This window comes from Mobula birostris, chromosome 29, assembly GCF_030028105.1.
Source record: "Mobula birostris isolate sMobBir1 chromosome 29, sMobBir1.hap1, whole genome shotgun sequence".
NCBI lineage: Eukaryota > Metazoa > Chordata > Chondrichthyes > Myliobatiformes > Myliobatidae > Mobula > Mobula birostris.
The window spans coordinates 12,588,139-12,609,461 of NC_092398.1; the positions used below are offsets into that span (position 1 = coordinate 12,588,139).

Genomic DNA, 21,323 nt, shown 5'->3' on the forward strand with positions numbered 1-21,323 from the left:
TCTACAGTGTAAATTTGCTATTCAAGTGTTGCAATTTTTCCCCGGAGCAGTCACATTAGCTATAAAAATTGTAGTCTGAATGTTAATCGATGACCCAATTCTGCAGTGTACAGCTAACATTACTTATTTACTTCTCTTTATTTTTAACTAAACTTAAAACAAATTATAAAATAGTGAAATGCCTCAACTATTACCCTAATCTAGACATGAAAACAAAGCACACATGGCAGAAAAATAGTTTATGTGACTTTAGTCTAACAAAGTGGCAATGCCAAATGTATTTTACACTGAAATACAGGTTAGAAGTAAAAAGCAATTAACAGTATATGTTGGAAAGGCCAAACCTATTACACAAATGTACAAACATCTGTACAAAGCTTGTAAAAATTTTTGGGCATATTAACAAAATTAAAAGAAAGCCCCTCTTGGTCCTTAAATCCTAGGTGACTTTATTTCATTTTTATATATAAAAAAAGAAACCGACTATCAAATAAGCAATGACGGAGTAGGCTTCTTGCCAGGCCAGGCTTCCTTGGCATATTTCTTTTTCTTCGGTTCATTAACAGATTCTGCATTGAAAACGCCTGGGTTTGAAACGGGGTTTATAGTCACAGATGCTGGTACCACAGCCGGTGCCAAGTCCACTTCGGGAGCAGGATTTGGGAATGGCATAGGCAGTCCTCCTATCATAGCTGTGCCCATTGTATTGCCGTGTAGCTGAGATGCAGAGTCGCCACTAGTTGGAGGGAGGCCACCATATAAACCAGCATTGAATGGGAAATTCTGTATACGCCTAGCAACTCCATCTTCCAAACCCAGTGAACTGGGACTTTCTGTCTTCTTCTTCTGTAATTTTCAAAAGAAAACACAATTAGTCTTTGATAAACCTCAAAACGATATTTTCACAGTACTGAAGGAATCATGATATAGGAAGGCTAAATGCTGTGGTTAAGCAATTAGTTAGGTGACAATGATGTGAATAAGGAAAAGCATTAACTTACTGATGCTTAAAGAGCAAGTAGTTTAAACAGTACCATTTAATACAAGGAATGATGTAATACTTAAGAGTATAGTTCCCTCTAAGCTGTGTGCGTGTGCGCACGCACACACATTTTTTAACCAGCACACAAAGGAAATTAATGTGCACACAAAAGGTTAGTTACCTAAAATAATGTAGTAGTTAATAATTATACTTATTGAAAATAATCTTTTAGCTAACTGTTTCTGTTAACTAGTTAATCGGTTTTTCAAACACCACAATACACATCACTAATTTACGTCACCTCACCTATGCTGTTCCGGTTTGTACAGCTGCATCACGGCGACAGCCATGTTTGGCGGACAGTGTTCATCTCGTAAAGTTTAGAAAGATCTGTTTCAAATCCTGTAGATTGCTTACTAAGTTTTTATTGGAAAAAATATTGATTCACTATGTCGAATTGTGAAGTGCAAAAGAACTGCAACCTTGTTTAAAGTTGAATGGCTTAACAAAATAGTAGAAACTGTTACACCAAAAGCTCATGAGGTCACGAACGTTCAGCTACGAGAAATATTTATGTATAATTCGGAAACTGGAGTTATCTGTTTATATTGTCGTGATGCGAAAGTTGCTGGAGAATTTGCTAGTGGAAAGAAGTGGGATGATATTTGGAAACTTGACTTTTTGAAGCAACATTTGGCAAGTAAATCGCATTTGGACGGTGTATAAAAGCTCAGGCAACACAACCTGTCATTACCCGTTACAGGAGTGCTACGCATGTTACAGTTGAGTGCAGATGAGCGAGAGCGAAAATGATCAAACCCAGAGGAGATCAAAGTTGAGGTACAAGAATGGTCAGCTTTTGATTTCTCTGCTATTGCAGATTGTGACTTAACATTTGGCGAAGAAAAAGTTAATGCCTTATGTCTAAAATACCATGATTTTCTAGCTGAAAATATTGTAATAGTTAGACAGTTTAATGAGTTCAAATTTTCCGTGCAAGAAAAAAATTAAATCAAAACCGATTTCAAACTTTGCTCAAATGGTGACATTTGTACTTCAAAATGAACAGTTTTGCGACCTTGCACAGTTGATGGACATTGGGGGAACCTTTCTTATGTCTAGTGCGGACTGTGAACGAGGTTTTAGCCTAATGAATCAACTCAAAAACAAGCTGAGAAACTGTTTAGGTGAATGTCATTTGGATATGTTAATGAGAATCAAAAGCTATCAATGGGATAGAAGTTCTATTGGTCGAGATAGAGTTTACAAAGAATGGGTAAATGCCAAAGACAGGAGAGAGAAAAAATAACTGAGTGACTTAAATATGATAAAAATTAAATACCTCCAACCTGATGGCATGAACATTGACTTTTCTAACTTCCGTTAATGCCCCTCCTCCCCTTCGTACCCCATCCCTTATTTATTATGATTTTTTTTCTTTCTTTCCCTTTTTTTTCTCTCTATCCCTCTCCCCCCTTTCTTTCTCCCTAGGCCTCCCGTCCCATGATCCTCTCCCTTCTCCAGCCTCGTATCCCTTTTGCAAATCAACTTTCCAGCTCTTGGCTCCATCCCTCCCCCTCCTGTCTTCTCCTATTATTTCAGATCTCCTCCTCCCCCTCCCACTTTCAAATCTTTCACTTAGTCCTGATGAAGGGTCTTGGCCCGAAACGTCAACTGTACCTCTTCCTATAGATGCTGCCTGGCCTGCTGTGTTCACCAGCATTTTTTGTGTGTGACTTAAATATGTATGTTATTTTGTTGTTATTCTGTGCAGTTTTATGTCAAATATTTTGTAAACTTACATAAACTGAGCTATGTGTGCATTCAGTGCGCACATACTTTTATCACAGGAAATAAATTTGCACAACATAAGATTTTTGTGCACACTGACTACTAAAAATTAAAGGGAACATTGCTTAAAAGTATCTTATTTATGGGTGTTCCAAAAATACATTAGTATTTTACAATTCTAATTAATTATACAGTCTAAATATAGTAACTTTTCTCAGTGGCTAAGGTGAGAGGACAGTGTTTTGGTGTCAGAGCCCTACAGATGTCAGGAGAGAGGAAAGAAGGAGCAGATTTGGGGAAGGCCAGTTGCTTCAGACTGCACAGGCACGAAAAGTGTTGGCATCAGAGGCCTAACTTCAGTTGTAAATAAAAGGAGGGTAGGCTCAAGCAGAGCAGCCATGGTCAGAGTTAAGCTTTGGCTTAACAGGCTTCGGTATGAGCAGGGCGAAGGCATAGTTAAGAGGCAACCCTTTTTCTTCTTTGGTATAGAGTAGTCAGGATAGAATGCTCCTCCTGTCAAATGTGGGAATTCCAGATACCTGACCGTCTCCCTGATGACTATATCTGCGGAAGTGCACCCAACTTCAGCACCTGACTGACTGGGTCAAGGAGTTGTAATTGGAGTTGGATGTACTCAGGATCATTTGGGAGGCTGAAGATATTATAGACCAGACTTTCCAAGAGGGGGTGACATACAAAGTACAGACTTCGGACAGTAGAAGAGTGACCATCCAGAGAGGTAAGGGGGTTAAGAAGTCAGTGCAGGGTTCCCATGTGGCCATTCCCTTCAGCAACAAGTATACCTCTTTGGATGCTGCTGGGGGGGGGGGGGGGGGGAATGACCCATCAGATCATGGCAGCAGTAGCTGCCAGGCTGGCTCTGATCTGAGGGCAAGAGGAAAGAGTAAAGTCAGGCAGTGTGGTACTTATAGGGGACTCAATAGTTAGGGGGACAAAAAGAATTCTGTGGCTGCAGAAGAAACTCCGAGCAGCTACAGGATATTCTCAAGGGGGAGGGGGAGCAGCCAGAGGTTGTAGTGCATGTTGGCATCCACGACACAGGCAGAAAAGAGGAAGAGGACCTATACAGTGAGCATATAGGAGTTAAGAAAGAGACTGAAGAGAAGGACCTCCAAGGTTGTAATCTCTGGATTACTCCCTATGCCATAGGTTAGTGCAGGTAGAAATGAGGTGATAGCGCAAATAAATAAGTAGCTGCGGAAATGGTGCAGGGGACGGGGGTCCAAGTTCTTAGATCATTGGTACCTTTTCTAGGGAAGGAGTGACCTGTACAAGAGGGACGGGTTGCACCTGAATTGGAGGGGAATCAATATTCTGGCTGGGAGGTTGGCTGATGCTACTTGGAAGATTTTAAACCACCAGCTTTGAAGGGGCTGGGAACTGGAGCCTCAGGTCAGTAAGGACCGGACCAGAAGGTAGATGTCAAGGATGAAAGGCAAAATCAAAGTAACAGGTACGATGGTTCGGAGAGTTTAAAGTGTGTTTATTTTAATGCAAGGTGTATTATGGGTAATGGGGAACTTAGCGCATGGATCAGTACATGGAACTACAATGTTGTACCTATTACTGAAGCTTGGTTGAGAGGGGGCTAGGAATGGTAATTAATGTACCAGGTTTTCGAAATTTTAGAAAAGATACAAGAGGGGGTGGAGTTGCACTACCAGTCAGGGGCAGTATCATAGCTGCACTCAGGGGAGACATAATGGAGGGGTCAGATACTGAGTCCATTTGGGTGGAACTCAGGAATAGGAAGGGTGCAATCACATTGATGGGATTGTACTACAGACCCCAATAGCCTCCAGTACATTGAGAAACAGATTAAGGAAATGCATAAAAATAACAGGGTTGTTGTGTTGTTGTCATGGGGGGGGGGAGGGGGGGGGGTCAAAATTCCAACTTCCTTAATATACACTGGGACCTTCTTAGTGCAAGGGTTTAGATGGGGCTGAATTTGTTAAGTGTATCCAGCAGGGCGGTCCAACGAGAGGAGAGGCCGTACTGGACCGGGTGTTGGGTAATAAGTCTGGCCAGTGTGCTCAACAGCGAGGGAACAGTGACCACAGCAACTTATGTTTCAGAATAGCTATATATAAGGATAGGTATGGTCCTTGTGGGAGAGTTTTAAATTGGAGCAGGGCAAATTACAATGGGAATTAGGCAGGAACTAAGAATTATTAATTGGGAACACCTTTTCTCTGGCATGTCCACATCAGACATGTTTAAAGATCAACTGCAGAGGACAGGAAAGGTATGTTCCTGTTAGAAGGACAGGGATAGAAAGATAAGAGAACCTTGGATGTCCAGAGAGGTGATGAATTTAGTCTAGAAGTAAAAGGGAAAGTATGTAAAGTTTCGGAAGTCAGAATCAAATGAGGTACGAGGAGTATATAAGAACTTAGAAAATTAAAGAAGGGAATTAGGAAAGCCGGGAAGGACCATGATCCCTAATCCTACCCCTGGCAAAGTAGGATTCAGGTGAATTCTAAGGCATTCTACACATACATCAAGGGTAAAAGAATAACTAGGGGAAGGGTGGGACTGCTCAAGGATAAAGGGGGTAACATTTGCTTGGATGCAGAGAATGTGAGTGAGGTACTTAATGAGAACTTTGCTTCAGTATTGATATGGAGGACCAAGAGGAGTAAGTGTTGGGCCTCCTTAGGAGTACTCCTAAGGAATCCCCAGGGCCTGATGGAATTTACCCCAGATTATTGAAGGAGGCAAGAGACGAGATTGCTGGGTCCTTGACCAGTAACTTTTTGTTCTCTCTAGCCGCAGGCAAAATCTTGGAGGACTGGCGAATGGTTAATGTTGTACCTCTGTTTAAGAGGCGAACAGGGAAAATCCTGGGAACAATAGACTGGCGAGTCTCATGTCAGTTGTAGGGAAACTGCTGGAGAAAATTCTCAGGGACAGGATATGTGAGCATTTGGGAACCCATGATCTAATTAAGGACAGCCAGCATGGCTTTGTGCATGGCAGGTCGTGCCTTCCAACTGGATTGAGTTTTTGACAAGGTGAGAGAGAGATTGATGAGGCTAGGGCAGTGGATGTTGTCTATATGGACTTTTTTAGTACGGCATTTGACAAAATCCTTCAAGGGAGGCTAATCCAGAAGATTAAGGTGCATGGGATCTGCAGCAAATTGGCTGTTTGGATTCAGAACTGGCTTGCACATAGAAGACAGAGCGTAGTGGCTGAAGGGACTTATTCGAGCTGGAGGTCTGTAATTAGTGGTGTTCTGCGGGGATCTGTCCTGGGACCTCCACTGTTTGTGATGTATATAACTGACCTGGATGAAAATGTAGATGCAACACACATCAAAGTTGCTGGTGAACGCAGCAGGCCAGGCAGCATCTCTAGGAAGAGGTACAGTCAACGTTTCAGGCCGAGACCCTTCGTCAGGACTAACTGAAGGAAGAGTTAGTAAGAGATTTGAAAGTTGGAGGGGGAGGGGGAGATTCAAAATGATAGGAGAAGACAGGAGGGGGAAGGATGGAGCCAAGAGCTGGACAGGTGATTGGCAAAAGGGATATGAGAGGATCATGGCACAGGAGGCCCAGGGAGAAGGAAAGGGGGGAGGAGAAAAAAAAACCCAGAGGATGGGCAAGGGGTATAGTCAGAGGGACAGAGGGAGAGGTGGGGTATTAGCAGAAGTTAGAGAAGTCAATGTTCATGCCATCAGGTTGGAGGCTACCCAGATGGAATATAAGGTGTTGTTCCTCCAATCTGTGTGTGGCTTCATCTTTACTGTACAGGAGGCCGTGGATAGACATATCAGAATGGGAATGGGATGTGGAATTAAAATGTGTGGCCACTGGGAGATCCTGCTTTCTCTGGCGGACAGAGCGTAGGTGTTCAGCAAAACAATCTCCCAGTCTGCGTCGGGTCTCGCAAATGTATATGGGTGGGTTACTAAGTTGGCGGATGATACCAAGATTGGTGGAGTTGTGGATAGTGTAGAAGACTGGCAAAGAATACAGCACGATATAGATCAGTTGAAGATATGGGCAGAGAAAAGGCAGATGGAGTTTAACCCAGATAAGTGTGAAGTGCTGCACTTTGGTAGGGCAAATGCAAGGAGACAGTACATTGTTAAGGGCAAGGTCCTTAACAGTGTTGTTGAGCAGAGAGATTTTGGGGTTCAAGTTCATGGATTCTTGAAAGTGTCTACACAGGTTAAGAAGGCCTATAGAATGCTTGCTTTTATTAGTCGAGGCATCGAATTCAAAAATCAGGAGGTTATGTTGCAACCTTATAAATCTCTGGTTAGGCCACATCTGGAGTATTTCATACAGTTCTGCTTACCAGACTATAGGAAGGATGTTGAAGCTTTGGAGAGGGTGCAGAAGAGTTTCACCAGGATGCTGCCTTGTTTACAGGGCATGTGCTATCAGGAGAGGCTGGATAAACTTGGGTTGTTTTCTTTGGAGCAGCAGAGGCTGAGGGGAGATTTGGTGGAGGTTTATAAGATTATGAGAGGCACAGATAGAGTAGACAGGGAGTATCTGAAATGTCTAACGCCAGAGGGCATGCATTGAAGATGAAAGGGGTTAGGTTCAAGGGGGATATGAGAGGTAAGTTTTTTTACTCAGAGCGGTGCATGCCTGGAATGGTGGTAGGGGCAAATACAGAGGCTTTTAAGAGACATTTGGATAGACACATGGATGTAAGGATATGGACAATGTGTAGATAGGAGGGATTAATGTTTGGGTGCTTTTGATTTCCTTTTTAGCTGATTCAGCACAACACTGTGGGCCAAAAGGCCTGTTCCTGTGCTGTGCTCTTCTTTGTTCCATGCTATAATAAAATTAACACAACTGTAGCTATGAGGCCTCTCAAAGTCCAACCCTTCATCCCAGTCATGAGAGGTGGAAATGCGCAAGGCCGGCTAACAGCTCTAGTGATGCTGAAATGGCCAATCCCCTGTGCAACGGATACAATGGATTACCGAAACATCAATGAACCGACCTCAGAAGACGATGGAGATGAGAGGTCATTGTTGGCTGATTCTCCATTGGCAGCTAAAGACCAAGCAAGCAAGCATTGCTATGAGAACTTAGGTGTATAAAAATTTTAAGTAAAGTTGATGGATATTGATCAGCGAGGTCAACTTTATCATAACTAATCAGAAACAGTGAGTTAATTTATAAACTCATTGTTGTCTGACAAACTTACAACAAACCATGCATTGGCTAATTTACCTTGAGTGGAACTACAGCTGTTTGAACCATGTTTCTGAAGCGACCAACTGAAGGATCAACATCCTCTGCAAAAGGGATGAGGATAGGAAAAAAATTTATTAGTTCAAGACATATGAAGAAAAAAAAACTTGACCAATTTAGGATCACTCTAAAGGAGCTTCGCAATTTCTTCTTGTAGTCACTTTAGTCACAAAAATGCCAATTTGTCCAGAAGGCATTGAGGATGACTACTAATCATTGACATGAATACAAACTTATTGAAAATATGCTTCAAGAATTAATAGCTTATAATGTTACATTTTCCTCTACATCAGATCGGTATTAAAATGTTAAAGCTGATTAATTTACTGCATTGACAAATGTGCATTTCACAAAATGCCATTTCTAGACAATAACCCTGGCAAATGTGTGTGTGTAAGGGATATTAGCTATATGCACTGCAAGAGTCATGCCATAGCAACAAATTATTTAGATCTAGGAATCAAAAATACTAATGAAACTTTTGCAAGTGACACCTATAACCAATAATGAAGATGTGAAACAAAATATAAAAACATTAAATGAAGTTGAATGACAATGGTACAGTACTTTAGTTGGAAAAAATAAGAAGACTACATGCAAATTGTGGTTAATATGACCACATCACAAAAACATGCAAGCACAATTTTCTCTGGAGATGTAGAGATGAATTGCAGAAAAATAATTAGAATCACATTTTACACCACAATGCATTGTGTACAATTTGTGGTTATCATATCTAAAAAAGATATCAAGTTAAAGGAGAGAGTTAAAAAGAAATTTGACATGGGATGATGAAAGAACAGAGAGAAGTGCAGGAAGCAGACTGCTCTTTTCTCTAGGCAAGTGAAGCTCAAGAGAGTCCAGATCTAGTAGCCACAATCGAAAAGCCATTGATAGATCAACTAAGGAATTCTGAACTTTTGGCCAGAATGTTTAGAATGTGAAGCAAACTACCAAAAGCAGAAATTGAGGTGAAAGGAGGAAAGATTAAGTGATTTAAAAGGGAATGTACTGATTGCATTAGGTGAAGTAGCAAAATGAACTTGACATTAACAATGTAAACAGTGATACTTCTGCATGTACTATGCACTAGCTCACAAATTTGATAAAAAAACATCAAATTGCTTCATGTCTTGCTGAAGATATCCAAGATAATATATTTTGCTAGTCAAGGGCATCTTCACAACAATATCAAGCTGGAGTAGTCCACAAGCCCACAGTTTGCACTATAGTCTAAGCCGTGTACTTTGTATGTCAAATACCCAACGTGCATGTTATTTCAAGTGACAGAAATGGAAAAAGTAAAAGATGGGAATACCTGGGTTTATTATTTCTTCGTCGTCACTGAACGACACCCTGAAGCTTTTCCTTTTACGTTTTGGTCTCTGTATTTCCAAGTTCCCCTCTTCAATTGTCAGCGTTGATATTCTTTTATTATGAGCTGTATTGAATTCTGTTAGATTCTAAGTTAAGAAAAAAGTTCAAGTTTGAAGTACATTTATCAAAGCATTATAATATGAGCCTTGAGATTCATCTCCTTACAGGCAGCCACAAAACAAGAACCCATAAAAAAAACAGGAGAAAACCCAATGTGTAGAGAGACAGAGAGAGAAAAATAATAGTGCAAACAATAAGTAAGCAAATAGCAGTTAGAATGAAAGTGAGCCTGCTGACATGAAGCCCAGAGAGCAGCTGGAGAAGGCCCACAGCCTCGGCCTCAATTCAACACATAGCAGAGTAAATGTAATGGAGCCTGTAGACATGAAGCCCAGAGCAGACTCGCAGCCTCAGCTCAGCACATAGTGGAGTAAACGTTCATTCTAATTTAGAAAAGATTTCTTTAAATTTCAATAGCCAATAAATTAAAACTGACAGAAACATCAATTGAAACTCATATGAATTACTAAATATGTACCAATGCGACTGTCAGAAAATAACCCTTTCAGTGCAGAAATCCAACTGATGAACCAGCATGAACTTTTTTCTAATATTCCAACAGAGCGAGGTAGACTAAACTTTGGCAACTGCATGCCATTTTGCTATAATTTGAAATTATTGCTCAAGAAATTGTAGTTCTTCATTATGTCCCCATTACATAGCGCATTATATCACCTTATTAAGTCATGGTCACCAGGCATACATACCATTAAATAACTTTGTACCCAATTCAATAAGAATCTGTTGATGTCATTGAATAACATAACTACATGGATTTAAAAACTGATTTATTTCCTTTAATTAGTAATAATCAATACCACTCAGCAGAAGAAACACTGAATCAGGACTCACATCAAGTTCCGTTTCCTCTTCAGGCAAACCCAATAAGCCCTTTAGTTCATCATCTTCCACAGCATTTTCATCACCCTTTACTGCGGAGGGCATTGTCTGTGGTTTCTCGCGTAGTGTGTACGCTCGTGTTGAGGCTCCAAATGACAACGTGGAGTCTATGGGAACTTGCTGTGGTTTGTGGGGCTCTAAACGAATGCGCCCCAGATATGTACCGTGAGCTGCAACATAAGTGCATATGAAAACCTATTTAGTTCTTGATGCAGAAATAAATTTGATTGGTCAAATGCAAAATCACTTTGAAGCAAATTATTCTGCAGCCTATTTTTGATATTAGGTAGAAAAGAAGGGTTGGAAAGGGGAAGAGAAAAAGATGATACAACTCATTCCATTTAGGTAATACAGTGGATTCTAGTTAATTGGGTCATCAGTAAATCAGGGCAGCCACTTATTTGGTACAACTCCTAAGAACAAAAACTAATCAAGAAAATAGCCAGGATTCCCTTCACTTACTTGGGACAGGAGACTTGCCGCACAGCTTCTAACTAGCATCAGTTGAGTGGACTTGTGCGGCTGTTAAGACACAACACTGTGCTTCAAGTGAGGTTTTTAAATAGCGTCAGTTACATGTGTTTGTCTTCAAAAATCAGTGATTTTATTACCATGTTGATGAGAAATAGCAGTAAGACAATTCAGAATGGTTTTGCTCACTGCAATTTCAAGCATTCAGACTTGGGAGATGCCATAAATAGCCAGTAGTGAAATTGAAACGACTTCACTATTTCAACAAGTTAGTAACTATGAAGAATGTGAAGATATCGACAACCATCTTGAATGTAACAATGAAAATGAAGATTTGGAGGGTGCAATCATCAACAGCATTGTATAAATGTAGTCCGTTATCTACACTTGGTGTCTGTGCTGATTTTGTTCATTACAGTCAAAAGAACGCGACACAGTTGAATTCTTCAGTCAATAAGCATTAGGTACTTATACACATTTTTATAGTACTGTAGTAGTATTGGTAGTGTTTTAATTAGTTCTTTCATTTAAATGCATAATTTGTTAATCAGTTTGTATTTCTTATATATCTTTTTAACTATTTCCATGAAACTTCGGCAGCCGCTTAATTGGGACCAGAATCCTCTGTAGTTTAGTTTTTAAAAAAAAGTAAAAACCTTTTGAATAAATGCGATAATTTGTTTTCACTATTTATCCAGCAGAATTTACCACTGTGCCTCCCTAGTTATGAGCCGGGTATCTGTTCTCTATCCGCATTGTATTCTGTGTTGTGTGTTTATTATAGTAACTAGACACTTGTGTGGGGGTGTGGTTAAAGCGAAGGGAGTAAGTTATGTCTTCATGCTTTGTTCTTTGCAGTCTGTAGTAGCTGGGGACTGCTGGATGTCAAATCTTTTACTGACTGCTCAGTGATGCTCAATTCCACTTAATTTGCACTTGGGTACACTTAAGTTTCATCACTTAGAAGCGACCATAAGACATAGGAGCAGAATTAGATCATTCAGCCCATTGAGTATCAAATCACACTTAACCCCATACACCCTGCCTTCTTGCCATATCCTTTGATGCCCCGACCAATCAGGAAGCGATCAACTTCCGCCTTAAATATACCCACAGGCTTGGCCTCCACCGCAGTCTGTGGCAGAGCATTCCACAGATACACTACTCTCTGCCTGAAAAAGTTCCTCCTTACCTGTTCTAAAAGGTTGCCCCTCAATTTTGAGGCTGTGTCCTCTAGTTCTGGATACTCCCATCACAGGAAATATCCTCTCCACATCCACCCTATCTAGTCCTTTCAACATTCAGCAGGTTTCAATGAGATCCCCCTGCATTCTTCTAAATTCCAGTGAGTACAGGCCCAGAGCTGCCAAATGCTGCTAATATGTTAACCCCTTCATTCCCAAAATCATCCTTGTGAACCTCCTCTGGACTCTCTCCAATGACAACACACCCTTTCTGAGATATGGAGCCCAAAATCATTGACAATACTCTAAGTGCAGCCTGACTAATGCCTTATAAAGCCTCAGCATTATCTCCTTGCTTTTATATTCTATTCCCTTTGAAATAAATGCCAACATTGCATTTGCCTTCTTTACCACAGATTCAACCCGTAAATTAATCTTCTGGGAATCTTGCAGGAGGATTCCTAAGTGCCCTTGCACCCCTGATGTTTGAATTTTTGCCCCATTTAGATAATAGTCCGCACTATTATTCCTTTTACCAAAACGCATTATCAGACATTTCCCAACACTGTATTCCATCTGCCACTTTTTTGCCCATTCTTCCAATTTGTCTAAGTCCTGCTGCAATACCTACCTCTCCACCTATCTTTGTATAATCCGCAAACTTTGCCACAAGGCCATCAATTCCATTATCTAAATCACTGACAATCAATGTGAACAGTAGTGGCCCCAATACAGACCCCTAAGATTGTATATTTGCTAATTGTTAATAAAGGATTGAATGCTTATCCTCGATTTTTGGAGCAATCGTTATAGGAAAGAGGCCAGGTCACACAAGTACAACAAAACCGTGGGGTCTCCAGCAGCAGCAATTGTTTTGGATTTGATTTGCTTTGGCCGCCACAAGCTTAACAGTATGGCACAGGAGCAGACACTTTGGCCCACCATAATGCCACAATCACCAGGCACCATAAAGACATACACCATAATGCCACAATCACCAGGCACCATAATGCCACACACCATAATGCCACAATCACCAGACACCATAAAGCCATACACCATAATGCCACAATCACCAGACACTATAAAGCCATACACCATAATGCCACAATCACCAGGCACCTACCAGCTGCTGCTTAAAAAAACCTGCTCCACATACCTTCCTTAATCTTTCCCTCCTAACTTTAAAGCTACAACCTTGAATATTTGAGATTTTTACTCCAGGAAAAAGATTGATCACCTAAACCTATACCCACAATTTTATATACCCGCCTCCAATGTTGCAGAGAAAATAATCTGATTTTTTTCCGACCTTTCCTTATAGCTAAAATTCTCAAATACATGAAACATTTTAATGAATTTCTCCTACACTTCTTCCTCTAATGTGGTGACCAGAACTGTACACATACTCTAAATATGGTCTAACCTAAGATTTCTACGAGGGGTGATTGATAAGTTTGTGGCCTAGGGTAGAGGGAGATGAGTTATACAGCTCTCATTACATGCACATGCAGTTCAACTCTTTGAGTGATTATGCAGAAAGTTTGAGGTTAATAACTCATCAGGAGTGATTGATAAGTTTGTGGCCTGAAGTGGAAGGAGCTGAGTTATTAATTTCAAATGAGAGCTGTATAACTCATCTCCTTCTACCTTAGGCCACGACCTTATCAATCACCCCTGCTGTGGACACTTTCTGGAGGTCCAAGATCCGTTTGCTCCACGACCGCTGGACTAAGTGTGTAAATGTAGGAGGGGACTATGTTGAAAAATAAATGTGCTAATGATAAAGTTTAAGGGAATGGGGGATTCTCAGATTCCTGCAAACAATGGATTCAGTACTATGTCTGTGACTGCAGTGTGTTTGAATAATGTCTCACAGCTGCCTTCTTTGGAGCAAGATAAGGGTTAAAGTTCACCCAGATCCACATAAGATGTCTCTGGGCTTTTCACACCTTGGACAGGACTGATGGAAATTAGACAGAACATTCCTTCCTTAATTAAAGCACAAATCTGACGGATGTTCTTATCTTTGTCATTAAGTTGTGGCTCTAGCAAACCAGGTAGGACATTCCTTTTTTCAATTAAGGTGGCTGGAGTGTCTAACAAATTGATTGTACTTTTGTATCAATAGTCCATTGACTTGACCGGAATGGTTATCAAACTGATTGTTCTTTTGTATCGGTGGCCTTATAACTTCTGACAATTCTGACATCGGGCAGTGAACTTGTAGAACCGCCGGGGAGATGAGAAAGGGTCTCTCCCTGATGTCGGGTCCAAGTTCACTCGCTGGCTGAGCTCGAAGAAATAAACAGGTGAAAAGATAAGTAATAATCTTTTTGTGCTGTCGTTATTTGATCCAGCAAAGTTACGTTTACACTAGGTTTTCTAAAATGGACTCCTTCTACCTTAGGCCATGAACTTATCAATCACCCCTCGGACATCTTGTGCAAATGCAATTACCAAATACACATAAGCTGGGGGATAAAAGACGTAGTGGTCAAGGCTGTATTACAAGAAAAATGCAGTTAAAGCAACGACAGGACAACATATTCCACAAATTTTACAATTTGAGGGCAGCTGCAGCTGACTGGATTATGAAATGGAATTTTTGAACCAGTACATGGAAGGAAATGTTGCACAATATAAAAGCAATATGTGTTTTTCAAGAAGAATTTTGAAAATATCGTGGAAGGGCAGAGTAACAAATGAGAAAGTGTTGCGAAAAGCTGGAATAAGAAGAGAACTGACATCAATCAGGTAATGTCAGCTGGAATTTCCGGGACATGTACTGAGGAAAGGGAAGCTCAAGCATCCGGCAGTAACAGGAAAAATTGATGGAAGGAAAGGTTGCAGTTGATAGTGCATGACATTCACGAGTTACATCAAGGGACAGACAGGCAAAAGTTTTGAAGCGCTTATTAGAAATTCTCAGATTAAAGACAGATGGAAGACCGTGAATGCCTACGTCCTATGACATGACACATAGTGATGATGATGTGGGGAAGGATGGTCACTGCCAGATACTCAGGGACAGTAAGGAGTAAAATGATTGTACAGTGGCAAGTTTTTTTTTAATATATAGCAGGTAAAACAGCATGACCAGGCAACACATTCACTAGAGTATTTCTATCACCTTTGATGCAAATTCTTTAGTAAAAATCATAATTAACACTGTATTTTATGTGTGTATATGTATATACATATATACACGCACACACCCCTCTAGTTTCAAGACATCTGTTCAAAATGATATGAACATGCTAAATTTTCATTTCCAAATTAACATACTGAAACACTAAAATTGACCTTTGAATGTACTTGAGCTGTTTGCCTGTTGGAATGAACATGTGTTTTAAATGTTTGAATGTGTAGGGCTGAGCAAAAGAAACAGTTGTGTCTGCAGACACTGGAAAATGCACCTGTGGTTCATTGATTTCTTGTTTCAAAAGATGTATTGTTTCAGAAAGTGCTACGTTCTGCATAAAATATTTCAAAGCAGCACTCGAAAAGATTATAAGGTGGAAACTAATGGTTAGAGAAACAATCATTATGTATCAGCGAGAATTAGGGTGGTGTGGTGGAGATACATCTCTACCAAAGGAAGTGTAAGGCACTCCTCCTCTCTGCTAGTCTGCAGATCACCTTTGGGCAAGGTGTAGAGCCGGCTTAGCCGCCCCCCCCCCCCCTCCCCCCCCCCCCCCGATCAGGGTCACATGAAACCATGGGAACAGGTGGTGGATGGTCGTATGAACAGCTGGTGCATACCACAAGTCCTGGTTATGCGACCGCCGACACCAGGCAGACAATCTCCAAACTCGTCTTGTAAAGACACTGCCCAGAAGGTGGCAATGGCAAACTACTTTTCTGGAAAAATTTACCAAAAACAATCATGGTCATAGATAGACTGTGATCGCCTGTCATACGATGGAGGTGGCAAGATTGTGCAAAATTTCTTCATATCTTTTAAGCTTAAGGGGAGGCACTTACAGGACATTTTAAAGGAAAACCATGTAGCAGGCAAAAAAAAACATAAAATCTAGATATGTGGTCTTCAAAGTAGTAAAAACACAAATCTGAATCTGCAAAACATTTCCTTTGCCCTAGCAGTCATGCTTAACCATTTGTGGGCAGCACTTAAAAATATTTCTTGTAAGTTATTCCACAAACATAAAATCTTATCTTGTTCTTAACAAATAAAGGTTCAAAACTATTAACAGCAAATCCACAATGTCTTGATACAGGGTCATCTTCCCAGAGATAGGTGTCAAGATTTGAAGAAATCTAGTGGTATTTCAGAAGCTTTAATTATAGCTTTGGACAGCACTGGTGGTGGCTATGTGGCTGAGGATTCTTATAAAGATTTCCACTGGCCTATTTTATTAATACCACATCTTTATTCCTTCCTCATGGCACTGTAAATTTTGTCCCTGTGAATAATGATGTCTTAGGATTTTTGTAGTTCAATTAATTACTTATCATTTGCTAGTGTGTTAAGGTCATACATATTCTCATTCTACTTGGGTGCTCTAGCACTGAGAGAGGCTCCAACTTAAGATACTATTCACACTGTCGTATGGTTGGAAAGAACTGTGTAGTTTGGATGGTTGATGGTTGGGTTGAGTTGTTCTCTGATTTTAGCAATCCACTTGCAAACATTTCATCACCATACGAGGAGATATCAACAGTGTGCTGTTCATTTGCGGAATACTATCCACAAGGTCTACGTACATCAACCGGCTGTGAGGTGGTATGACCGACTCTCCCTAGTCTCTACCCATGAAGATAGAGAGCGGTACAAATGTGACTGGGCACCAGTGAAAAGTCATAGCGCAAGTGAACATACGGCATGCAAGAGAAGTCCTAGAAGCATGATTTTCTGCAGTTCTGTAAACAAACAATTAGACCTTGATCCTATTTACAAGCCAATGTGGGCACAAAATTCCAGAACATAACGCATGAGGTGTACTACACAACTATCAGCGACGAGACCCCCTCCCTACATTACAATTGAGTTTCCGTAATGATGGCCAATCAGCAGATTGATAAGTATGTAAAGGCCAAGCATTCAGAGGACATGCCACAAATGAACAGGTGTCTCCTCGTATGGTGATGCAAATGGATAGCCAAGATTGGAGAACAACTCAACTGAACTGTTGTATGATTACTGGAAAGGGGGGGGGGGAGAGAGAGAACAATCATTGTTCTGATGTTTCAAATGTAGACAAAAGCTAGCATAATAGGATGCTGGATTACCATATCTTTTAAAATTTAGTGTGTGTGATCTTAGAATGTATATTACTCAAATTTATCTTTATGCTGTAATATAGCTTTTAAATTGTAAATTCTAGAATTCTTTAAAGGTAAACACTGCAAACATTTTCCATAACATAATTTCATATAAAATAACACTTACTACTATTCAGATCTATGATAAAAACTCTCTTCAAATGTTTGTGATAGACTAATGCAGCGTGGATTCTTGAACAGGACTGGTGGTCAATGGTAAAATCACATATGTCAGGATTCCTTCCAAAGAGGTAATATTTTTTCTCATCAATGATGAGTTTCTGCAGGAAAAGTAAGAATGCATGTTAAAATTTGCGCTATTTAAACTTTTTTTTGTGTTTAGCCCTCCCAGATCTGCTCACAAAGATTATAGTACGTGGTAAAATTAGTTCATTATTTGTTCAGGCTGTAAATTAGACTATTATATACAATTTAAAAAAAGATTAGCAGGCAAGGATTTTGAGGCTTCAATGTTTCTATCGTTCTATGTTTTTTTTTGTTTCGTGGATATCTGTGAAGAGGACGAATTTCAGGTTGGACACTGTATACATACTCTGATATTAAATGCACTTTGAAATTTTGAAACTTGACCCACATCTTATCTTCATGTCTCCTGGGATCCTGACAGTTGCAGGTACCTTCAGCAGATGCTCAGCTGTTAACATTTGTCTGTTCAGCAAGACACAGCAGGCCACAAGCAGCAAGTAGGCTGCAGAGGGAGAAAACCGGATCCTGTCTGCTGACCTCTGACGGCCTGACAACCTGTAGTGTCAGAAGGCCTTTATGTTTTACTAAAATGACTAAGTGCATTTAAAATTACATTCACGTTAAGTTAGAAATACCAAAATTAATGAAAACAAAATACAAAACCCAGCTACTCACCTTTTAGCTGAAGGTCAACAATCCAATTCAGATGAATGATGCATAAGTTGTGACTTTCCAAAGCTAAGAGGCCAGATGGAAAGCGCATCTGATCCCTCAGTTCAGTACATTATTGAATCGCCACTGAATTTGCAGTCCAGACTAGAGCAAGATTTCATATCTGTCATTGACTGACCTCCCTGGGTTCTAAACTTCCATGCTGCATTGTACAAACATGCACGTTCAAAACATGCTGACAATTGCACTGCAGTTGTATAGCACTGCAATAGCTAGTAATTCTTTATGAGAGAGCCAGCTAGTCCTCTGCATTTTATTACTTTAACCCTTGAAATGTCTTCTAATTTCAAATTTCTGATATTAGTAGAGCATTCATCGGGAGAATAACAATTTTACACGAGCTTTTGAAAACCAGCGGGTTTAAAAAAAGTTCATCAATCGGCAATAAGGAAGGGATACACTGAAAGCCAAGAATTCTGAACTCAGCGGATTGCAAATCTTCCAAGACGACCACAAACTTGTTGCTGAGTTTAGAGGCTTGTGTGCCTCATTGACCCGGACAGCTATGTTGGCTGGAGTTAGGGCTTTCTGCTTTGGCTATTGGTAGGATCACCCATGCCGAATAGGTCAAAGGGTAGAGGCCAAAGAGTGGACCACCAGTCCTCCAGGTTCAGAGGTTTAGCTCAGGGTTTAAAAACCCCGATTGGTAAAACAAGATTGTTATGGAAACAGCAAGAAGAACCCTTCTACATCTGAATGTGATGGTATTCCTGAGTCTCCACCCGGGACTTGCATGGCTGACAGTAGTGAAAACTGAGAGGAAGCTACTGATATGGTGAAGGAAGCCCCAAACACCACTGGAGATGAAGGACCTTCATTGCTGCCCTAAATGCCAGCAGCGTAGCGGGCAGTAAATAAGGATTGAAAATCTCACGAATCCCTCATTGATTAAGAAACTGCAAGTTATGCGTTACTGCATTAAAAATCAGTGTCCTGCATTCGAAGTTTTACATTCTAATACTTCTTCCCCTCTTCACTAAATTTTATCTCCCCTCCCAATCCTTTTCGGAGTTCAAATACTTTTCCCTGTACTGAATGAGTCAAATACTTTTTTATAATTTGCTTATTTTTTTACATTTTTGCTAATATTTAAGAAACTAAACCACTGGTTCATATCTCTCTCTCTCTCTCTCTACATATATATATATATCTCAAGGTCACTGCTGACAATTACCAATTTTATTTTCAGCATGTTGTTGGATGAAAATTTTGAGCTCTTCCAAAATAAAAACACAGAACATTCATAGATGTTCCATTCCAGTAATTCTGTACAAATACCAAACTACAGTTCTTTTAATAAATGTGCCTCTGAGTTATATCTCATGGTCTTTCTCCATACGCTGAGTTAATATTCTCCAGGCTTACTTTGATTTAGCACCACTTGGACCCAACCACCATGGATTGTCTCAAGCATCGATCAGAGCTGTGACATTGATAGCCAGGTTAGTATCTGGTGCATTATCATCTTTAAACACAAAAATTTTCTTTCAGATCCAGGCAAACAGAAAAATATTTCCAGAAACAGGTAAAAAAAAAGAACAAATGATCTTCATAACAAAAGGGTTCATGCAGTGACCCTTTTTCAAAGGATAACTCTAAAATCTTTCACAGAATAGTCATAAAAAAGATGTAAAGGTAGAGACTGAGATATTCACAAGGTTAACCCAAGATAAAGATGGGGTTTAAGGTAGAACTTAAAAGACACCTTGGAAGTAGAGATACCTACAGTACACTTAAGGCAGGGGTTCCCAACCCCCTTTTTTAATGCCATGGACTAATAGCATTAAGGGGTCTGTGGACCCCAGGTTGGAAACCTCTGACTTAAGAGGTGAACTTAAGAGTGTGGAGTCTAGATGAGCAAAGGCTGGGTTTAGAGAAGGAAAATATTATAAGTATAATAACAAGTGTGGTTGTACTTTAATAATATCCTACATATGCTTTTATTTTATATGTGCAAAGACTAGGCCTCAAGCCTTGGTGTCGCCCGTTATAGCCACCAGGAGAGTGGTGTCACAGCCAGTGCGCTCCATAGGGGTCTGTGTGGCGTGGCGTCCAGTCTGGAGTTGGTGCTGCCCCTCAGTGTTCACTCAGCAGAAGAGAAACTCTAATGTGGTTGAATGCCGATTTCTGTGGCTTGAGTTTGGCTTTATCTTACTGATACCTTTTTCTGGTTGCTATCTTGTACATGCTATGTGTGCTTTGTGCTGTGTATGACTGTTGGTATTGTGTTTTGTATCTTGGCCCCAGAGTAAAGCTATCTCATTTGGCTGTATTCATGTATGGTTGAATGACAATTAAACTTGAATTGGATTGATAAAAGCATTGGGGAGTATCTAGAGGGGTGTGAGATCATGAATCAAAGAGAAATTTAAATTTCCAGAGCACTGCTCATATTAATTTACAATGAAAGTAGGAACAGTGAATGTTAGACCATGATTTAAAATGGCATTTTAACCTGTTCAAACATTCATCTAGATTCCTCAAATATTTCTAAACAGTTAAACAGAGATTCACAAATTACAGTTCAAATCAGAATGGATTCAGCATTTTAGGCATAGCAATCACCAGACAATCTCAGCCATCATAACTAATATAATTGCTGTGGTATGTGTGTTAAGGAATTATACACAGAACAAAATCTACAAGAAATTACAAATGTTCACCTCGACAAGCTTGTCCCCTTTCACAACATCCAAATGAAGTCCCGGTGGAGGCTTCCCTCCCCTGGAATTTAAAACAAGATGTCAAGTTACAATGTTTTGTCCAAAATCTATAAAATTTTCAAATTCAAAATCAATTTTTTACGACTGCAGGCAAAACCTTACAAGAAGGAAATATAGGTATCTAGTTCAATTTAGAGGGTCACTACCGTATAAAATCTCTGCGAGCAAAGGTATTGAACACTTCATGTAGCAAAACTAGCCAACAAGTTTGAAGCTAAATCCTAACTATCAACTTAAGCTATTTCCTTGATACAAATTAGAGCTTTCAAACCTTGAAGTTGTTACAGTTCTTGTATCCTCTGTAGCATTAATCAAAATTCATTCCACTCAAAAGTCCCCATCTATAGACTAGCCTTCCTGAACA

General features: G+C 40.1%; 1 protein-coding gene and 1 non-coding gene across 2 annotated transcripts in view; both read right to left on the minus strand.

Annotated features, from left to right (window-relative positions):
• Window positions 1-222: 222 nt before the first annotated feature.
• Window positions 223-21,323, minus strand: part of LOC140190072 (nuclear inhibitor of protein phosphatase 1-like) — a 36,754-nt gene continuing 15,653 nt past the window's right edge. Inside the window, 6 exon segments of the mRNA XM_072246535.1 lie at window positions 223-846; window positions 7,999-8,063; window positions 9,338-9,482; window positions 10,309-10,526; window positions 17,425-17,578; window positions 20,900-20,960. Of these exon segments, the coding sequence (XP_072102636.1) occupies window positions 487-846; window positions 7,999-8,063; window positions 9,338-9,482; window positions 10,309-10,526; window positions 17,425-17,578; window positions 20,900-20,960 (1,003 nt within the window). The 3' untranslated portion in view covers window positions 223-486.
• On the minus strand, window positions 19,535-19,695 carry LOC140190326 (small Cajal body-specific RNA 1). The gene has a single exon (XR_011883588.1).